Raw genomic sequence first — 21,836 nt, 5'->3', positions numbered from 1 at the left:
TTTATTTTAGACTTTATTTTTTTAAATTTTCACTAACAATTCTGCAATTTTAGCAGTAAGCTTTTTTTTCCCTTAGAGGTGTCATGCCTACGTATGACAATATAGCCCTGATAACAGCATGTACAAATAATCTGTGATAGAAAAGCACAGCTGTTTGCTACCCCCCTCCCCACCCTAAACAGTCCATATTTTATTAAGATTTCAGGAATGAATAGTTCAATAGCTGTGATTTATCCTCTCCCAGACTTGTTAAAATATCTCCCCTCTGAACATATTTTCCCACATTTTTCAAAGAGTGTATCATTACCACAAGACCAGACACTGCTATTGCTGAGCTATTTTTACTACACGGTTAAGTGCTGGCTTCTTCCTAAACAGAAACCCCAGTTTCTGAAACTCTGAAATATAATAATGGTACTTGTAGGCTTAAGCTTAAGCACCTGTATAGGACTTTAGGTTTTCTTGACAGACAAGATTTGAGTAGTATATAGAGCATACTTTGCCCTCACACAATGCCCCTGGCTGAAGTTACTTCAATGTAATTAGACAGACAGCACTAAGGAGAATATGAGATGAGAGGGACTTTGTTTCTCTAGGGCAGTGACAGCTTTTATTTACGCAGGTTAGCGTTTACTGCCCTCAAGAAAGAGGAGGATCTTCAGAAGAGTTAGCAGAAGATGAGCACTCCCCACTACTGTATGATCTGAAGTAAACCAAATGCTAAGTGTTTGACCTTGATACTATAAAAAGTAGAGCTGCTTGGCACATTTCTGTTGCACCCAGTCCTCCAAGCTTGTAATTTCCATTGCAGAAGGAAAAGTAGAAATTTTGAAATTTTCTGCAAAAGGAAAAGCTGCAAGAAGCAAAACAAGCGAAATCCCCAAGCAGTTGTTTTGAATCCACATTAATATGTGGAAGGGCAGCTTGAGATTGCCAATCTGGGAAAGTCAGACATCCTTTGACTTTGAGGTGGTTTGCTTGTTAGTACTAGTCCACACCCTGGAAGTCATCTTTCTCTATCATCTCTCCAGGGCTTCACTTGGAATTCCTCAAAACTAATTCATTTCAATGAATAAAGCTGTTTTTTTGACAAAGCAGTAATTTTTAGTGAAAAATCTTTAAATCAAAAAGTACTTACCGTCTCTGCTTACAATAAATGGTGAATGGGATGGGAAAAGGAGGGGTTATTTAGAGGTGCTGGCTAGTTGCAGGCTTTCAAATCTGACATGAAAAAAAACCAACTTTCCTTTGGTTTTATGTTTTGTTGTTAGACTTCTTTGATGATAAAGTCTGAAATCTAATGAGAGGTTTTCTTCCACCAGTAATATTATTAAAATTATTGCTATTGTATGATTTCATATCTATTAGAGATTGCTTTCATGGTGCTGGTTTCCCCTCAGTTTCCCCTGTGCTTGGTAGCTGATGTTCAATAAACTTGTAGTAAGCTGATGTCTTTGGTCAGCCAGATAATGACTTCAGACTTTTTAGGACTTAGCAGAGACACATACAGATATCCCTACGCATGCCCACAGCATGATCACAGAGGCTTTGATTCTGTTGAAACCAAACCAACACACAAAAATGTTATGGTAGAAAGGATAAAACACATATGGGGATAATTATTTCTAGATTATATGTCAATTTCATTAGACCCCTTTTATAAACAGCTGAAGAAACAGCAACTGATACGGTAGGAGTGTGTAATTAGAAATGCTTTCTAATGCATTTAACTGACAGTTTTAAAAACACAAGTTACTTCTTAAAACATATCTCAGTGTGCAGCTTGTACGTCTGAAATTAACTGCCCTTCTTGGCTGACAAAGTTTAAAACAACGTGATATAGCAGGACTGCCAGCCTATGGGAGGTTAGCAGTGTCAGTGAAACACCAGTGAAACACTGGTTTCATCACATAAGAGAAGAAACTAAGGCTTTTACCACGTTCTTACTGCAGTAGCATTTCTGGATGGCCTGATGGTGCTAGTCATCAGGTCCTGAGTCCACCAAAGACTTACATATTTGAAGAAGGCTTTGGTAGAACTGAACTGAAGCCAAAATAACTGATACTCAGGTCTCGGAAGTGTCCTTCTGCCTGAATTCTTGTACTTCTGAAAGGCCATAATTTTCAATCAGAAAAGTTTATAGGATTCTTCACTAACTATGACTCTTGCCTTGACTGAATAGTCTATTTCCTATTTCCAACTTAGGGTTAATGAAGCCTGCTTGCTGTCAGAAAATTAAGCACCCTTATTCTGAAAGTCTGGCTGGATAGCTGGTTTACGCCCTCTGCTCATTTTAATGTTTTGTCAAATATTTTTGCTTTACGCAGTTAAGTTTGCATTCTGAACCTGTAACCCCCATCTCTGTGATAGTGCTTTTAGCAGTAGTTCCTGAATATGGGGCTTTCTGTAGGGCAGCCTTTGCTTCCCGCAAGGAAGCTGTCCTCGTGGCCTGCTGGTTGTTGTTTCATATATATCCTTGGCAGGGTATAGAAATTAGTTTCCTTATTTTTAGCTATGTACTTCACATTCATATATTTATGCATGGCACACTCAGAGTATCTCTGAAGAATAAAGAAACTCACAATTTGTACTCAAACAGATGATGGGGGCATCCCAATGAATGGACAACTGAAACAGTAGTCCAGAGTTTATGGAGGCATTTACTCGGTGACTACCTTCTAAGCCCCTTCTGTATCTACAGTTTATTCCTATGTCCCTGTTTAGAAAAAAACTCAAGTTTGTGCTTGCATACTGTGCTGAAGTAGGTTCCTTTAGTAGTGGAATAAGGGTCAGTAAAGGATGCAGCTTGCATTATTTTCTGCTCTCATCCAGAAAGCTTCACTTTGTCTCTTTGTCACTTTGTCTCGGAAAATTGACAGTTTTGTAGAAAAGAGTGTTAAAGTTTTGAAACAGAAAGCGTAAACAAAAATGAGAATGAAGAAGTGGATTAAAATCTTGATGTCTGCTCGTCACTGTCCCCTTCATCCCAATGCCAAGCATAATAACTCTCCAGCTGTTCAGGTAGGTTTTAAGAAAGTCTGTGGCTACTGGTAAAGTTCTTCCCTCTTGTCCTGTTTTTCTTCTGCAAAAAAAAAGCAGCAGCAGGAAGAGAAGTATGAGGATGCTTGCTAGCATTAGAACACTGAAGAAAAGATATAAACCTGCCTCACTAATACACAAACGCCAGAAGTAATAAACCCTAGAGGTTTCTTTGGCCTCATAAAAAAAGTGCAGAAAGATTTGATAACACATGATTAATGTCAGGCTTTCCAGAAAGAAAATAGCTTTTTATACTTCTTTCCATATGTGGAGAGCCAAGAGTGACTACTATATTTAAAAAGGAAGAATTTGTGGATTACTGTATGAATGTTGGGTAGGCAGGGTAACATACTTCACTGCTGCTGCTGTGGCTGGAGATGTGCCAGCAGTAAAATTTATGAAGACTGGAGCTCATTTTCTTCCTGACAGAAGCTCTCCCACCTTACAGAGTTGTATGAAGCTCAGTGATGATGCAGTAGTCTGGAGGCAGAGGGAGAACACTGCATGACTATGCAATGACTATGCTAGCTTTTACCTACCAGCACGCTCCTCAGAGTGTGTTAGTGGTTGTGTGTACCAGATCATTCTTGCTCTTACCTTGGCTGTAGGGAAGGATTATCCTTTTCCTTAGTAGGAAGACTTAGAAAGAGCTGAGGGAAATACTATGAAATGATGTATTGACTTGAGGATTAAGAAGTAGTGAGAGCAGTAGAGACGAGGACACTGATGTTTGGAAGGTTTGAGGGAGAGCTTGGAAAACTCGTAGCAAAACTGAGCGGAAGACAATTTATTTTGAACCACTGCCAAGATACATTTAACCCACTAGAACAAGGCTTCCTCAGAAGAAAACTTCATTTGTCTTTTTGATACCACATTCTCAAAGAAGCAGGAATCAGTCTTTTCTGCTTATTTGTATAGTGACATTTTGGAAAAGCTAGTTCTTCCACCGTCTCTGTCCAAAATACCTCTCTGTGACCATTGCTTTACTGCTGGCTATTTAAATTGCCCAGTGCTCTAAGCAATGCAGCAAAATTTTAGTAGAAAAGCTTGTTTTCATCACATTGCCTGTGGTTTACAATGAATTAAGTATAATAACAGAAAAATCTATGACTATTTCAAGATTAATAAGAGTTCTGAGACTACTCTGCTTCCTCTGTGGTTTAGCCAAATGCACATCATGTATCTCAAAGCCATTAATGTTTCAAGTCAAATATCAGCATCCAGCACTGAATTAAAATTCTGACAGAGTGGACTCGGGGAAAAAAATCTCACTGACTCCCGTGGACCAGGGGTTTCGCCCAGTGTTTTCTCAAAATGTGTGTCCTATCACCCCAAAGCCAGGATAAGGCAGTGAATTAGGGAGCCCGCATTTACTTCTTGCTTCAATGGTCAAAGCAGGCCCTCACATACAGGAAGCCTAAAGGACTGAAAGTCTGGAGTGAGTTTAAGGTCCGCATTCTGCAAATTAACCTTTACTTCCCTTTGAATGTGTCTGTTTCCTTTTTTTCATTGCATGCCCATGGGGCTGTCATCTTTCACTCCTGTCAGGTTTCTTTATTAATTGGCCAGATTTGCTGGAAAGCAATTTCAGGCACTCTGGGGACCAGGCATGGTGCTTCAGTGGTGCTTCCAGCTCCTGCTGAACTACAAGATTATGGACTTGAAATGGGAATTGAACTCCGATCTTCCACTTGGTGCAGCACAAAATATGACAATTGACTAAACACCTTCTTAAAGGTTAAAAAAAAAACACGTAAGGAAAGGAGCAACAAATGAGAAGGGTTGCTTGTAGGAAATTCCAGGTAAATGGAAGTTAATGCCTTGTGACAGAAGTTTAAAAGCAAATTGAAACTAAACAAAATGTTTAGATTGGCATGTGCAAGAACTCTTTGATTTTGCTGGCTCAGAACTTGAGATTTCAATGTTCATGTGAGTTTAGGGTGGAAAAGTATATCGTTAGTGTATTTTCCATTATTATATATCATACCATTATAATAATATACATTATGTATTAGAAGCTCTATGTTATTTATTAGCCTTTGCGAAGAGGTTGCTTCAGTGAAAATTGAAGAATCCCTGGGACAGATGCAGAGCAGGGAATTTTCAAACAATGTAGCTGTAAATTCATTAAAACATTTTATTTAAAAAAACCCAGTAATTTGTAATAATATATTATAGTGTCAGTGAATCTCACTGCTAAGCTTTTTTATTGATGGAAGGAACAACATATGCCGCTCATTCATGGGCTTTAGTAAACCCATTTTGTTCCCTCTACTTGATTTGGCCTATGAGGACATGACAGCCATCTTTTTTGATATCAATTTTGGGGTGATACTGTATTTTCCACTACCATCTGGAGGTTGAAAATTAATTAAAACTAAAAACCCAGTTTTCCATTGCAGAGCCAGCTGTTAAACAATAGCAGCAGCCAATATGGTGATGATCACATTTTTGTAAAAACAGCACTAGTATTTACATGCCAAATACCAAGTACTTTATAGAAACCTTTTAACAAGAAGAGGACAACACTTCAGTGCCTGAGAAACAATTTTAAAAGGAAAAAAATGCCTAAAAAAAATTCAGGAAAAAATCCTGAAATTTTACTTGTATTATGAGATTGGGCTGATAGAACCACTTTCTTAAAGCAAGAAGACCTGAAGTATGTAAGTATGGTTTAGTGGTCACATGAAAAACTGGCCCACTATTCAAAACGCCACAGTGCTCTGAGCTAATTCACTATATAATTTATTCCAATCAGTGTGATCAATGACATGAGATTTCGGCCTAAAGTATTAATGAGCTTTGAAACAACCCTGTTGACACAGACCTGACTTTGACAGTGGGCCCCAATGTGCTTGGGGGTCCCAGCAAAGCGTCCTAAGATCTCAAAGATGTTCTGTGTCATTCTGAGCATGGAGGATCAAGGCCATAGCTTCTTCCACATTGCTAATTTCATAGCTTCATCATAATCATGCTACTAATGACTTCTGTTGTACATAAATACTTTATAGCTCTATTTCCTGGATACAGCTTCTGGGTGTCTGGACTTTTAATTTCAAATTAATTGAAGATCATCCAGTTGAAAAAGTGCTAAAAAATATCCCCATTGTTGGAAGTTTTATGTAAAGCTAGCTGACAGTAGCATAGAAGGTCACATGTCTACAGCAGTGTCCTCTTTAGAAATGTATTCTCCTATTGGCTGTGATTTTTTAATTTTTTTAAATTCTTGATGTTGGCCTGTTGTTCTTGAATATAGCAGCTGGGGACTGATTTCTCAAGAGATCTTTCTGATCTCTTCTGATGAGAACTTTCCCTGTAGGATTACTAATACCATGAAGAGCAAGGTGGGAGCCCCTGAATTTTTATTTACACTGTGCTGTAGGTGAGCGTGGACCTGTACTGAAAAATTGAAATGGGATTAGGCTTTTTGACTGCTTTTGGGTTTGACTGCTTATGGTCTAGCAATTTGATGTGAAATCATCTCTAGGTCTCATGTAACTCATCTTGAAGGAGGAGTTGCACAGTGTGAAGGGAGAAACTAGCTGAAGGTCAGGCCATCCTAGGGCCTGTTGCCTTGCTGTTTTATCCCCAGAGAATTGCAGGGGAATAGGATTGAAAGCTGTTTTGCATTTGGAAAGAAACCTGGAGTTTCTAGGGACACTATCCCCAACAGGCTTTTATAAAAGGGCGCTATGGGACTGCACTGCATGGAAAGAAATGTCCTTCCTTCAAGCACACCCCTAAGACAAACAGTCAAGAGCACAGGCCACGAGCATTGCTTTTTGGTGCTCGTACAATTTGTGTTCCCAGAATTCACCCTGCCTTCTGAACTGGTGGTTGTTCAGTGTTTTGGGTTTGTTTTTTTTTTTTAATTTGCATATGTACTCCCATAGCTGAATTGCAAACCGAACAAATTATGTAAAGCATGTTTGAATATGCATCTGCTCCATAATCATCGATGCAAACACAAATGAGGGCTGAGACGGGTTGAATCTGTAAGAACTTTTGTCATGCACTCTCTCATCACAACCTTTCCCCGGGCTCTGAAATGAAACAGCGGGGAGCTTTTCACTGCTGCCAGCTGACTCGCTGTATCAAAGTTTGGTGATGCTCCAGCAAAGCTCCGCGGGGAATGTGGGGGGGAAAAATAATTTTCACATCTGAAGAACAGCCTGCATTTGTCTAAGCGCCCCTTTAACCAAAGCCCGGTAGCTGCTGGTTCACACAGCCAGCTATCTCAAGGCAGGTGATCACCCTTATTTAGCAGTACCACTAGCCACGTGACAAGAAAATGGTGGAGGATCTGTATTCCTAGTAAACTGCTACAGAAAGAAGGATGCTGAAGTGCAGCAGTAAAGCATCTTTATTATTTTCCCAGTAGAAAGGCTTCTTCAAGTCTTTAGAAGGTAAGCATCTCTTTACTCTGAGAGGCTGATATGCCGAAGGTTTTCTAATTAACAGCTCTATTGTTGCAGTTACTTTAGACAGAAAAAGGGGAAATGTTTGTCAGCAGGATGCCAAGCACCCAGGACCTCATTACTGAAAACCGGGCAGCTGTGTTTTAATTCTGTTGCAGCTCTTTATGAGAGAAGCTTACATCAGTTCAATGGGATTTCTTTTGTCTGAGCGCAGGCACGGTATTTATAATTAGGAAACAAAACTTCACTGCACAGTCACCTAGCACATTAGATTATTTTTAGCCTGTTTGCCTAGCTCTGAGGATAGGATGGGAAAAAAGGAATGAATGATGGGCATTGTCAACAGATAACTTGCTTTTAAGACTGCTTTATTACTGGCGTAGTGATTGTTTGTGATAGCTCTCATTGTAGCCTACTTGACAATGGCTTTCAGGCTTTTTGCTATCAGCTGAAGCATATGATTTTTGAATTTTTTGCGACATCCTCTTAAAATGTTGCAGTGAACAGAATATGTAATCTTTGAAGGTTAACTGATCAAGGATGCAGCAATAATCTTGGTGGTAAAAGGACTGAAAAATTACTGCAAAAGTTGATTTGCACAGGCAGTATTTTTGTTTAAATTTAATTACAGGGGCTTGATTCAGCTCCATTCAGTTGTTTGCTTTTCTGGCTGTGATGAAGAATGAAAATATACTTCTGTTTTAAGCGTGGTAAGGAAACAAATGATAGCAATGTACAGGAGGCATTGAAAATGTATAGAATGTCTAAATATGAGCTACTTAGAGCAACACTGAAAAGAAATATATGCAGGCTTGGTAGGTGTATTTAGCCAGAATCATTCTAAGTGAGGGCGGGGGGTGGGGGGAGAGGGGGCAGAGATATAATTTCAGTGCTTATCTTTATTGATACTCTTGGGAAGCGGAGCTGTGATGAGAAAGGGGTGATAGGGGTGATGCACATATCTCTAGCAACATGGTCAGGAGGCAATAAGGCAATGGTGGGAGTGGGAAGGGGGACAACACCACACCAATCCTTACCCTGCTAAAACACTTTTTTTTTTTCCCAGGGCTGCTGTATTCCTTCCACTACTCTAACCCATGCTCTCCACTGCTACCTCTTGTAGGGCAGGGGGGTGCTAAGGTCTAAAATAGCCTTCTTATTCCTGTCTTTGATGAGTCTAGCTGCTGTTTGGCCCTGCATAAATCTGGACAATATTATCGAAAATTCGTGTGGTTAGACACGAGTCTAGCTTTTGCATAAGTTCACTAATTAAAAAACTTAGATCCCGCTACAAGCAGTCTATTGAGGTTTTGTGGCATCTCTGTAGTATTCATCAGTAACAGGAAAGCAATGTTATTTAACAGCTTGTAATATATCAGTAGAAAAAGGCAGAGAGAAAAAAAACAGCAATCTTTAAGCCACTGTCTTTTTATTCATGCAAAAGATGCAGATCTCAAATGTATCAAGAAATAATGTATAGGCAAGAATACAATTTTGTCAGCACCTGTGAATATTGATAAAGCTATTTTTATCACAAAAATTATCTTTTGTCCTCAGGATTGGAGACACTTCCTGTCAGACCCTTTACAAGTATACAGAAAAATATGATGCTACTGCAACAACAAATGAGATAGAGGCAGAGGGGAGGATGGGAGTGACAGTCCAGTTGCTTGACCAATTTCTTAGTTTATCTAATTGGTTTTCCTTTGGACATTGAAGGAAATGGCTTAGCTGTTACAGGATTTTATGTATTAACTCATTCAGATATTCCAAATTAGTTCTTAGCATATCCTGTAGATTGCGGTCTTCTCTATAGCCATTGCAGCTGTGAAAAACAGCAGCAAATCAGACTTCCTTATTTCAGGCTACCAGGCGAAAGCTGACTGTGCCCTACCAGAACAAGATCACTCTCCTGAGCAGAAAACACTGGCAATGAACTCTAAAGAGCTGTCTGATGGACAGCAGACCACCAGGATAGACCTTTGCCTGCTTGTTTAAAACAGTAGAGCGTATAGCTAACCTTGCCCTTGCATTTCCTGATCTATAATCTGCAAGGAGTGCGTAATGTCAGGGAAGGAGGAGCCCCATTTTCTCACCTCGTTCCTGAATGTTACTGCTTCAGTCTGGTATTTCCTGTCGCTCCGGCTCTTTCACAGCATTCTTGCTATGTCTGACACTCTCCTCTTTCCCACATTTAGGTTGGTTTTTGTCTTCCTACTGCTTCTATGGCCCTTCCAACTCAGTGGCAGAGTTTTGCTTCTGAAGATAACTGGTGGCTTCCTGCTTCTCCTGCCTCCCTTTACACATGCCTTTTGAGACCTGCCTGCTCTGGGGTCTGACGGTCTTTCTTGCTCTACAAACCTCCTGCCGGTGGGAGCAGGCTGCGGGGCTGCCTTGCTTGGTGCCGCCTTTACTGCTTCAGTAGAGCTTTTGGTGGCTCCTCTGGCTCATTTTCCTGTATTTTTCCCAAGCTAAAAATCACCCAATATGGATGGTAACTTTTCAGTTACCAATCTACGCCCATTAGGGTATTTCCATTTAATCTGCCAGTTAAAATTCCTGCTCCATATTCTGCATTGTCACTTACGTTCCCCCTGCTATCTATTACGTCTCTCACAACTGCAGCTTTAAGAGATACTCTAGTTTAACACCATGGTCTTTTTAGAGCCTTTTCTTTAGCTCTGTTATAGTCAAGATAGGGAAAAGGTAGCTGTTAGTCATTTGTAGGTTTGCTGCTGTAGGTAAGATCTGAATCTAAGTTATAATGACATTGAACATCATAAGTTGTGAAGTCATAGTTACATTAACATGGAAAGATGGCAATTGGGCAGTACAGTTACAAATGAGAAGAAAAGAGAAAATGAATACATTCACAAGATTTAAGGTATTGAAGGAATACAAGTTGTTTGGTAAGGATAAGGAATGAAGTCATAAATAGGACCAGAGAAAAAGTATAATGATGGGAGAAAAAGAAGTCATACAGTATAAAAAAAATGTTGCCATATATCTTTTCTGATATATCTATCAGCATATTATAATTTGTGCAAAGGCTGAACTTGAAATCAAAGGAATGCTAGAAAAACTCCTAATGCTTTAATGAACACATTATTAAAAGTGCTGCGAATCTGTTACCTTGATGTTAGGTGAGTTGTTACGATTAGCAGATCTGAAGATCATCCCTAAACACATTTTATCACTCAAGTAAGACAGAATTCCCCTCTTGTAAGATACTTTGTTAAAACATTTGATTCCAGCTAGTGTAATATGGTAGTAAGTGTTGTCATCATTATACGTCAGTATTCATACACGCAGAGAAACAAATCCATTAAGCAACGCAGAAAGTTGATAGTATTACAGAGAAGCCAAATAGAAAACAGGAAATAGCCACTGGACTTGAGAAGTTAGCTCCGTTGCAGAACTAGTGGTTATTACTAATGGTTAAGAGCAGTCCAAGGCATTTTAGAGTGTCTTCATTTGGAAGCAAATGTCTTTGATAAGGTGTAGACTGTAATAATAGTTGGAGGGGAGTTGCCACAACTGCATTGGAGAGCCTCAGTAGGGCGTAAAATGTAAAACTATCTAAAGATGTTCTGCTTCTGATCCTGCAACGTCTACCCTGTTAACTACTCCCAAAGCATATTTCCTGAAAGTGCAGATGGCTACACTGAGTTTAAGGTGCACGCTGCTTTTTCAAGTGCTGTTCATGTGCCAATTGCATCATTTGGACCCACAGGTATTCTGATGAATGGTCTTGTCAGCACAGTATGGCAGGGAAACAGTCACTGTGAACCACACATGCTGGAAGGAAAACTGGTTTTAAGGTGAGAAAAACTAAAACTGAGGTTTCTCAAGGAATAATTAATTGCTCAATGAAAGTGGCAGGTGGGGATCAGGTCCCAGATCTGTGATTAGGCCCCGAATTTTAATAATTTTTCTGAAGTACAATTTTCAAACAAAATATATTTTCAGGTTAAACTGAAGGATCTTTTACATCAGATTGATTTAATCCTACTTTCTCTGCTGGCATTACCTAGTTACAGTGCATTTGTAGTGTTCATTCAGCAATGGTTGTTGATTAACAGATCATCTGGATGTTATTTGTAGAATATTGACAACACTTATTAAGAGCAGAGAGATCAAATAAGTTTAAACAAGGCTTCTAAATGCTAATACTGCTCTGAACCTATGTAGCTCATGTCCAGTCCTTGTGATCTTCCAACACTGATGGAGGAGCACCCATCACACAGGCTCCCAACTCCGTGTTGTTAATTCCAGTAATTTTCCACTGGCTCAGTAAAGATTAAGCAGCACTGAGCTAAACACATAACAGAGGACAGCCCCTGCTCTGAGGGCAAGACCATATGGTGGTATGTGAATGCAATGCCAAAGCAGAGCAATAGATGTCACGTAGCATGTTATTTCTACCTTAGTATTTGTTACTCTCTACCTGCTTTTGCACACGAAATACTGAGTTAAGAGAATATTATTAAAATGGTAATACTAGGAAATGCCTAGCAGGCTCTGCACTTCCCTGTAAGAGGCGTAGTTGGAGACAGTGCTATTTCATGGGTACAAGTAGGATACCGCTGTCCTAAAGAATTGCCTCCTGTTCATGTCCATGCCATGGAGTTGTTATGTGGTAGGGGTTAGGTCACTAGGAGTCTACAGCTGCCTGAATTGCACGTCCTTATTTTCTCACCCCTACCTGATGTATTTTTTTTCTGGATGGCAAAGTGAATCCACTCGGGTCTGACTGTACCAGTCTTTTTTCAGTGTCAGCTAGTCATGAGGATCAGTAGTGGCATATAGAAGATGTTATAAAATGCTAAGTATTCAGAAAAAAAAAAAAGCCAAAGGTTATTAGGCATCATGTATCAGGAACTCCCCATTAATGGACCCTCTCAGAGTTAATTTGTCTGTTTCTCTGCTGTAACAGAGAATAATTCTTTAACTCATAAAGCTGTTGTCCAAGGTATGTTAAATACTGTTTGGAAAAGCCCAATACTCAGGTGATAAGCAGCTTTGAAAAGCCCCAGAAAGGACCGATTGTCCTGTCTCTAGAGCAGTGTTTGAATGGTGGGTGGTTAATAATGCTTGGGGATACAGAAAGGACAAGATAAGGTATTAAATATATGATAATTTGTTTGCACTGTCTTTCATGTTGCATCCTATGACCTGCTGGTGACAGACCTGTAGGAAGAGACTTTGGGGGGCTCTGGGATCTGCTGCAGGCAGCAATCAGCCTGGCTTGTGTTCCGAAGACTCTGTTTCAACAAGACACCTAGGTTTGGGACTTAAATGCAATTTCCCTCATTCTATATTGCTAAGCCTTTTTATTTCATGTGGCTGGAAGTCACAGAGAATTGAAGAAGCTTGGAGGCCTGGATTCATTCCATCAGCCTTCCTCATCCGTGGGCATACACATAAGGTTGCTGAAATACCCTAGTGAATCCCATTCTCACTCATGTATTTACTTAGATGTGTGCTTCCATGGCTCCCTGAATCCCTCCCTAGCTTTGCCTGCATTTCTTGTGCAGGGAGGGACACAGAGAGGGAGCTGGCAAGGAGTCAGGACAGACAGCCTGTGGGTGCCTAGCAGCAGTGAAAGCAGCGACATGTGCTTAAGAATAGCAGCTTTTATTTTTTAACATTCTTAAACTGATAAGGGCAGACAGGAGAGCCTACTACTGTGAGTAGCCTCCTGGAAAAAATTGAGGTTTATGGTATAGATTTAAGAACAGGAACAAGGGAAAAGACAGCTAGATGAGCAGGTGGTAAACACTACAGTTGATTGGAGACTAGGAAACATTTTCGTGAAGAATGGTTCAAAAATGTATTGAGTGGCTCAAAGCAATATTATTAACATGTTTTCAGTTAACATACTGAAATGCAAGCAATTTAAATCTTCTGGCTAGAATACAGGATTTCCCTACAAAAAGAATATTACTTCTTACAGACACACGTAATTTTTTCATGCAACTTTGATGCTGAAAATGGAGTAAAAAATCAGCACATGGAAAACATCAAGTAACAATTCAATCAGTAAAAGAAGCTTTAAATCTGAAGAGTGAAGCACGAAAAACTAGGAAGTTATGACTTTTACTAATTTTTAGCGATGGTTTGTTCTGTGGCTGTTGAGAAAGTCAGTGACATGGTTTTCTGTAAAACGGGAATATCAGCATCTGTTTATCTACTGTGCAGCAATATGACAATGATTAGTTAACATTTACACAGATGTTTGATTAATACAGCTTTTGGCTCAAAGCACCACAGATAATATTTTTTGGGTTTTTTTTTTTGTTTTTGTTTTTTTTTTTTGGTTTGCATCCAGAGATGGGAATAAAAGTCTCATGCTATGCGTAAATTCCAGTGCTCAGTCCATAGATTTTTCCTGACCTAATTTTTAATTAAGAGTGACCAAATAAATAGCAATAGAAACACAGTTAATCTAGTATACTAACATATGGTTGCTAAATGCAGCTCTCGGGATGTTATAAAATTAATCCGTTTTTACAAGTCACCTGTATACAGTATGATTATTTTACACAGCTATGTAATTACTTTTTTCAAGTCTCAGGTATCCTGGAGTGGATTCCTTCCAATATGCTCATTTTCTTGGTATGTGGATGTTGTTGAAGCATAGTCTCTGACGGATATTGACTGAATCCTGCACAGTGTATGTCACTTAGATTTGTTGCATACTGCACTACAGTTCAGGCATCATTAATTCTGCTGAAGCTAAAAAATTCACACTGCAGTCTCCTTTATCTCTGAAAAAGCAACTGTAGAAATTTTTATTTATTTTCTGGAAGTTTTTTAGCAAAGGACTAGTTTTAGGAAGTAATTGTGGGGTGTGTTTTTAGTGGGTGCATTTGCTAGTGGGTTTCTTCTTCTTAGCACACAATCCAGTTGGTTTTTTGGGAACTAATGCTCCTGGCTTCTTTCTCTCTTTCTTTCATCAAACTTTCTTCAGACTAAAGCCCATATTTTGTCAGATTTTATTTTTCAACTTAATATGATAATGCTTTATTTCCTATAAAATCTTTTGGCTGTAAGAGAGTTGATATTAAAGTATGTCCAACAGTTCTCTGACTTTACTTGTAGAACATTCCTACCCATCTTACACAAACGATAAGCATCAAAACAGATGCACATTAAATTAGGATTTGTTATTAGTCAAGTAGCATTAAAGGTCTCTGAAATAATATCTCAGTTATAACATAGTTTATGGAATAGTGTCTATAAACAGAAGAACCATCCTCTACTTAAAACAAAGGAAAGAATCAATATATTGTGTCTTTTCTGGGCACTCCAAGAAAGAGTGATTTCAGAAAGTAGATACTTGCAGTTATTTGAAAACATACAAGGATCTGCAAACTTCTCCTCTCTAGCTTTTTCTGAACAGAAATGGAACAGCAATTATGAGCCACAAGCTTGGAGCACACATATATAACATATGAAAGAAAGGGAAAGATGTTTTATTTGGATATAAATGCAAAACATCAAAACAGTTTCTGTTCTTAAAATGGAATAACATGTCAAGTGTTTAATCGTGATAACAGAATAGGTTTTGATCGTCTCTTATATGAGGTAAGGTGGATGTTGGAGTAGCTAGAGATGGATGAAAGAAAAACACCCCTTGTAAGTCAGCTATCTAATGAGATACTTTGGCTTTAAATTCATATAAATTTCTGTAGCAAAGAACTGTAAACTGAAGAGGAATATAGCAATTAAGAAAACACTTTGTGTCAATTGTTACATCTTCCTTGATGTAAATTCCCATTTGTGGGGTCCTTAGTTATTTGCTTTATGCTCCACTTCAGAGGCTTTTTCTTGCTTCTGAGGATGCAAGAGGATCGTTCTCATTTTGTCCAGAAGAGGTTAGGCATCCTCCAGGTGGAGCAATCAGCACGCTGTGAGAGCCATCAGTAGGCGGGCTTACTGAAGGTACTGCGTACTCTGGCTTGGCTTGGCAAAACACCTCACGCTGCTTCATCATAAGGGCGCTTTCAGATGGAACCGCGCTGAGAGTCAGTGGACAGGCGTTACTGGGTAAACGCCAAGGGCTTTTTCATACCTTCCAAGGAAAATACTATACTGTCATGTCCAGTTCCTCAAGTTCTCGGTTCTCCTTTCCTGGTCTCCGTGCTTGCGTAAGGGCAGTGTTACAGGGTGGGGACAGGAGGGGTTCAACAGAAAAGTACTTTGTGCTGCCTGTGTTCTGCAGAAGCGACTGACTCAAGGAGGAACTTGAGCTCCTTTGCCTCGTTCTCATTCCTAAAATTTCCCAGCTCATGCATTCTTCATCGAAACAGCTCAATTTTTCACTGCAAACCAGTGAGACAGAGGGCTATAAGCAGGCCTTTTACTTCATCCAAGACCAGGGTGTACTTGCGTAATGTGTGGAATTTGAGAATATGAAAAAAGCCAGATGTCTAATCTCTGAATAACCTTTTCATTGTACTTCACCTCCCCTCCTCCCATATAGTTTCCAAAGCAAGCATGTATTAATATCAACTGCGGTGATTTTGCCCATGTCCTTCTTTTTACTAGTCATGCTTTTAAACTTTATTACAACCTTCAACATCTTGTGAAAAAAATAAGTATAAAAGTATTTCTGTGTATAGAGGGAACAGCACGGAAGAAACATGATTTACATATCTAGGAAAAGTGTTTGGCAGTTTGCCTCCACTTCATATTAGACTTTGCACTGGTGAGTACAGAAGCCTGGAAAATGTATATATACGATTTAAATTCCAACTGGTGAACCAGTTGTGGGTTGGAGTGGAAGGGTTCACTTTAGAAGGGTAACAGTCACCACTGGATTAATGTTGCTCTCTTTTGTGGGTTGTAGGTGTTCATTCAGGGCAACCCATTGGAGAGATTATTTGTTTCAGACTAAAGAAATTAAATTCTTGATATGTAATAGCTGCAGAGCAGCTTGGGAAACTGGTGATATATCACATATGACACAAGGGTGAGGCAGCACAGCCCATAGGGATTATGACATATTGCTGTGAATATTCAGAGCTGTTCCTTCCAAAATAGCAGAACGCTGCTGTACCTAGAAAAGTCAGAAAGGATAACTTTTATTCTGAGAAATACTGATTTGAGAGGACACTAAGAATTATTTAAAGATTATTAATTTATTGAGCTGGAGGAACGGCTGAACCAAGAAAGAGCAGGGAAAGCATTTCAGCCTCCAGCCTCTTTCTTCTCCTTTCATAAGAATTTGGTGTCTGTCTCTGATCCACCTTTGAGAAAGAGGGATTTTTTTAGCTACTTCTGAACAAGTATGTAGACCTGAATTATCAAAGCAAATATGCAGTAACTTGATTCCCAGTGCAGCTGATCCTTAAATGACTGGTCTGTGTACCACATAAAAAGAAGTCATTTATGATACAAAAAGCTTACTTGACTTTGAACTCTGTTCTGAGTGAAAGATCCTTTTTTTATCAATCCAGTAAATCATACCTGATTAGAATAGAGCTTTCTAAAGTAACTTAATTTACTTCTTCAACAAGGAGCATTCATGGGGTTTTGAGCAACCTGGTCCAGTGGGAGGTGTCCCTGCCCATGGCAAGGGGGTTGGAACTTAGATGATCTTTAAGGTCCCTTCCAACCTAAGCCGTTCTATGATTCTATGATTAAAAGGAAAAAACAAATGTTTTCTTCTTCTAATACTTTTGGCCACATCACCCATTGTATCAGTTGTACTTGTATGGAAGGCGAGGGATTTTGTAAGCTACAATTTTGGAAGTGTGTGAAGTAGTGTGTGGGAAAGGAAGAGGAGGTAGTTGCTTAATTTAAGTTTCTAGAGTCCATCTTCCATTACTAGAGTTCCTTCTGAGATCTGTTGAGAGCTTGTGCACAGGCAAAAATTACTCTGCAAGGTGTTGAGCTATTCAGTGTAGCATGCTCTCAAAATTCATCAGAAAATGGGGAGCTATATCTGTAGAAAACAAACTTTGTCCCTATCTTGCTGCTTCTCACACTGATGGGGAGTCTGGAGCCATATGTTGAGGTACAATGAAACAGAAGCCATGCTTTGTGACTGGCTTTCGAAACCCACCAGATTTGAAAGATGCCTGTATTGCCTATTAATTTATGACTGAACAAATATTAATTATGCCTTTTAAAAAATATGAACTTTCACTGAACACAGAATATGTATGTCTGGCAAGGAATCTTTAATCTGTTTGGGTAAAGCAGAAGGGATTTGGAAAAATATGACTAACTTCAGAGTCAGACTCCCTCTTCTCTGAAAAGCCTGTTGACTGTTTATTTGACAGTAAATAAGAATCTGACACAATTTAAAATGAATAAATAAATAAATAAATAGGAAATCTAATCTCAGCTAAAAAGTTTCTGAAAGGTAATACCATCTTTTATGTGATTGAATATATAATGAATAACCTTGTGTCAGCAGTGCTTTTGGTAACTGGGCTTGGACTGATTTTTAACTGTCTGTCTTGTCCTAGATCTTTCAGGACCACAGACTTATTTCCCAAATCAAATATGCCAATATGAACGACATGGATTATTGACATTAAAAACACTGTGCCACCAAAATAAAGTTAGAGATTCTCAGGCAAACTTTGGTGCTGTTTACTTGTTAATCCCTAAGCCAGGGGTATTTTTTGAGTATCTTGCCTGTAGCAGTAGCTGTATTTCAGTAGAAATTCAAACAAAAGGATATGAAACACATCTATCTTTCCATCCCCTAGAAATGTACCATTCTTATAAACACAACTGTAATATAAAATTCTGATTTAACTCAGCTGTAATGGTCCCACTGAAAGCAGAAAAACATGTGAAATTTATGTTGTGAAAGTGTAAGAGATCATAGAGAAAGCAGCAATGCCATATCCAAGCACATACACACTTTAAAATAAAAGAGAAGGATGCCACAGGGAGAAAAGCAGCCTTGAGGCAATCCTAGAAATGTCATGATTTATGATAATTCTGTCCCCGACATTGCAAAAATTTTTTGCAACTCTCAAAATTCTGAAATAATTACTTGTGGGAAATTGCTTTTTTCAGGTTATAATTGTCATTGTTTCCTTATAAAAAGCTCAGTCATGCTCTTATCATACAGAGGAGATGTTCTTCATTCTGCTCAAACATTTTTACAGGCTTAATGCAGAGAATACTGTCTCTTTTCAATACAGAAAGCCGGAAAATTCACTGTCCTCCTGTAGCTTACTCTTCAAACAACCTGAAAGAAGAGCATTTCCTTTCAAATAATTTCCTGCAATGGTTTCTGAAGCTTGTTCAGTAAGGGATTGTCATTTGGTGTGTTAAGGCTGTAGGAGATTTTATAAATGAATGGTTTATAAGTTAGTATCAGATCCCTGTTCTGTCTAACCAAACTACACACCCTTGAGTACCCGTAAGTCATCCTCTGAGTTGTCCAAAGCTGCTTTAATCTGAGAACTTTTCATAGTTTTGTGTTTGGAAAGCTTAATAAAGCCCCAAATAAAATCTTAATCTGAATTTAAAATGGATTAGAAGTTTTCAACCTCCCCACACTGTTTCTGCCACTGTATTTTCTTACCTTATTCAGCTGTTACTTACAGCTCTTCATTAAAATTCACATTTGTCTCTGCTAAATTCAGATGAATAAATTAGACTTCATTACACATAATTTACTATGAATTGAACAGACACCAAAAAAAAAAGCCACAGACTCTAATGACTTATTTACATTTTCTAAGTAAATTGTGATGATATTCTGTGTATCGATCTTCTGTACAGCTTCTGAACACAGATGATGATACAGAGCAGAAAAAAAGGAAATGGTACATTACAGACAATTTGTGCCATTCCGTTTATTCATGAACAGGATACTTTGAACAAATTTCTTTACTATTCTATTGAGTATCCGAAGAGAAGGAATATTTCGAGCTTTATTTGACAGTAATTAAACGTATTTCAGAATTGACATGTTTTGTAGAAATCATTAAGCAGTTAATCTCCATATTTGTGAAAGATGTACTCTACAGTATGCAGAGATAAATCTAGTAAAATTAGCACAATTAATTTGTGTCTATTTTTATTGAGAGCCAAGTCTCAATGATCATGAGTTGAGCAGCACAAATATGTCTGACCCTAGCTTTGTATTGTGTGTATTCTCTATGGCCCCATGGTAAAGGTGGGAGTTCACTTGCTTGCCTGTCTGTATTGGGAATTTGATGGTATGGAGCTTGACATAAAGATCTTTCACAACTTTAAGCACAGTGAAGCCTTTGGCTCACTTACAGGCAGGCCTACATGTACACATTTTTATATAATCTATATATAATTAACAAGAAATCACAAAAGCTATACTCGGATGGCCAGAAGAGGCTTGTCTGCACACAGTAAAATCGTGAGGGTAGGAAACAACCGCAGGAGAAACAAGCCAAGTCTATTCAGTTCAGCTGAATCTTTCAGAATAGAGCTAGTGGCAGGGAAAATTACCTTCTTTGCTCTAATCACAGGTCTGTTAATCAAAGTGTAAAAATTGTTCTTCAGCTTTTGTGAAAGAAATTAATTATTTTTTAAAAACAAAGAGTTTGGAAGAGGAATATAGAAAAAATGCTATAATTATTCTGATAAAATAAATGAAGCTTTTTTGGAGTTGTACATTTTTACTGCAGATACTTTGGAAGCTGTCAAGAGTGTCCTGAAAATGTAAAAAGTTTCCTATCTGCAATTGAACCATCCTCCAGCCAAGCATTTTGTAAAATACTTGAATAGAAAATAGATGTGAAAACAGTTCAAGTAAATTTGCTTTAAACGTTTGTTTAAACACCTTTGTTATTATTTTCACCACTTAATGCCTTTTCCTTGTCTTACGTAGGCATGTTAAATGTAATTTCTTAGTATCTTCCTAGAAATTGAGTCTAGATTGGATATGTTGCAACATTTTAGTCTTTGAAAATCTGTAATGTAGTTTTGGTTCTCACTTTTGTGCTTCCTGTAGTCTTTGTAGTCTTTCAATGCAGGACATCAACTGTTCCAGTACTGCAAAATGACTGATTTGGGTCAGAATTGCTCTAAAGTATGAAATGGTATCATGGTCTCATTTTTGCTGTACAGGAACTGTATGTACAGCAATGAAAATACTGTTATGGAACTCTTAATTGTGGTGTGCAGTTTGCAAAGAGTAGCTGAAGCTCCCTGCAACGATGTGTCTGGTTTGCCAGATGACAGAAGACCAACTAAATTCGTATAAAATGAGAAGCATTGCTGTTTGTGAGCCTGTTATTATTCATTGCTATGTCTTGATCCAAGTGAAAGTGGCTGTGTGTGACCTGTAGTCTCCAAATGCTGCACAGATGTGCATAAATAAGGGGTAAGAACTGCTCAGCAGAATTACAACAGCTGTATTCATTTCTCACATCAATTTTTGATCAGACTTCTGAACTGGCTATGTTGAGGAAAATTGCAGTTCCGTATGAGATCACATGAGCTGTATTGATATAAGGTCAATCTCTGCATCTCTTTAAGATTTTGCTTTGTATTTTACCTCTCAGGTTGGTACAAGAGGATGTGGGAATGGACATCCCCTTTGCTGAGGGTGTATTAAGCCCCAGTTCCACAGAGATGAGACCCGGTGAGAGAAACTCTTACTCATTTTCTTGATTATATCTTATTCCCTTGGCATTTAATTATGCAGCGAGAAGGATGTTTCTGTGCTGGTAAAGAATCAGTTCAGTGTTAAACAGAAAAAGTGTTAAGTTCTTTTATTTAGTCAATTTTCTTCTTCACTTGAGAAATGATAATTGTAGTGTGCCATTTTCTCTTGTGTATTGTTGTCACCACTCGTTTAGTCCTTGTGAAGTTTATCTCTATTATTTATGTTATATTTGACTACTGTCTAAGTGAACTAAGTTAGCATTAGAATACTTCAGACTGAACTTCTTGAAAAGAAGTTTCATGCCCATTACTGGGCATGTTTAGTTTGGAGAAGAGGAGGCTGAGGGGAGACCTCATTGCCCTCTACAACTACCTGAAAGGAAACTGTAGAGAGGCGGGGGTTGGCCTCTTCTCCCAAGGGAATAACGACAGGACCAGAGGAAATGGTCTGAAGTTGCGGTGGGGGAGGTTTAGATTAGATATTAGGAAGAATTACTTTACTGAGAGAGTGGTCAAGCACTGGAACAGCCTGCCCAGGGAGGTGGTGGAGTCACCATCCCTGGAGGTATTTAAGAAACGTGTAGACGTGGCTCTTCAGGGCGTGCTCTAGTGCCCGGGATTGTTGGTTTGTGGTGGGGTGTTGTGTGTGGGGTTTAGTTGATGGATGCTGCTTGCTTTTTTTTTTTTTTTTTTTTTTTTTTTTTTGGAGGGGGGGTGTTGTTGTTTGTTTGGTTTTGTGTTGTGTTTTGTTTGTGT

The 21,836-nt window shown here is 38.7% G+C and overlaps 1 protein-coding gene across 1 annotated transcript in view; it reads left to right on the top strand.

Moving 5' to 3' along the window:
- The window catches only part of PRUNE2 (prune homolog 2 with BCH domain), a 146,165-nt gene that overhangs the window by 98,477 nt on the left and 25,852 nt on the right, over positions 1–21,836 (top strand). The window contains exon 10 of the mRNA XM_074166361.1: positions 20,978–21,057. Within this exon, the coding sequence (XP_074022462.1) occupies positions 20,978–21,057 (80 nt within the window). The remainder of the gene's footprint in view (positions 1–20,977; positions 21,058–21,836) is intronic.

This window comes from Numenius arquata, chromosome Z (genome assembly GCF_964106895.1).
Source record: "Numenius arquata chromosome Z, bNumArq3.hap1.1, whole genome shotgun sequence".
NCBI classification, from domain to species: domain Eukaryota; kingdom Metazoa; phylum Chordata; class Aves; order Charadriiformes; family Scolopacidae; genus Numenius; species Numenius arquata.
This window is presented reverse-complemented; position numbering and strand designations above follow the sequence as displayed.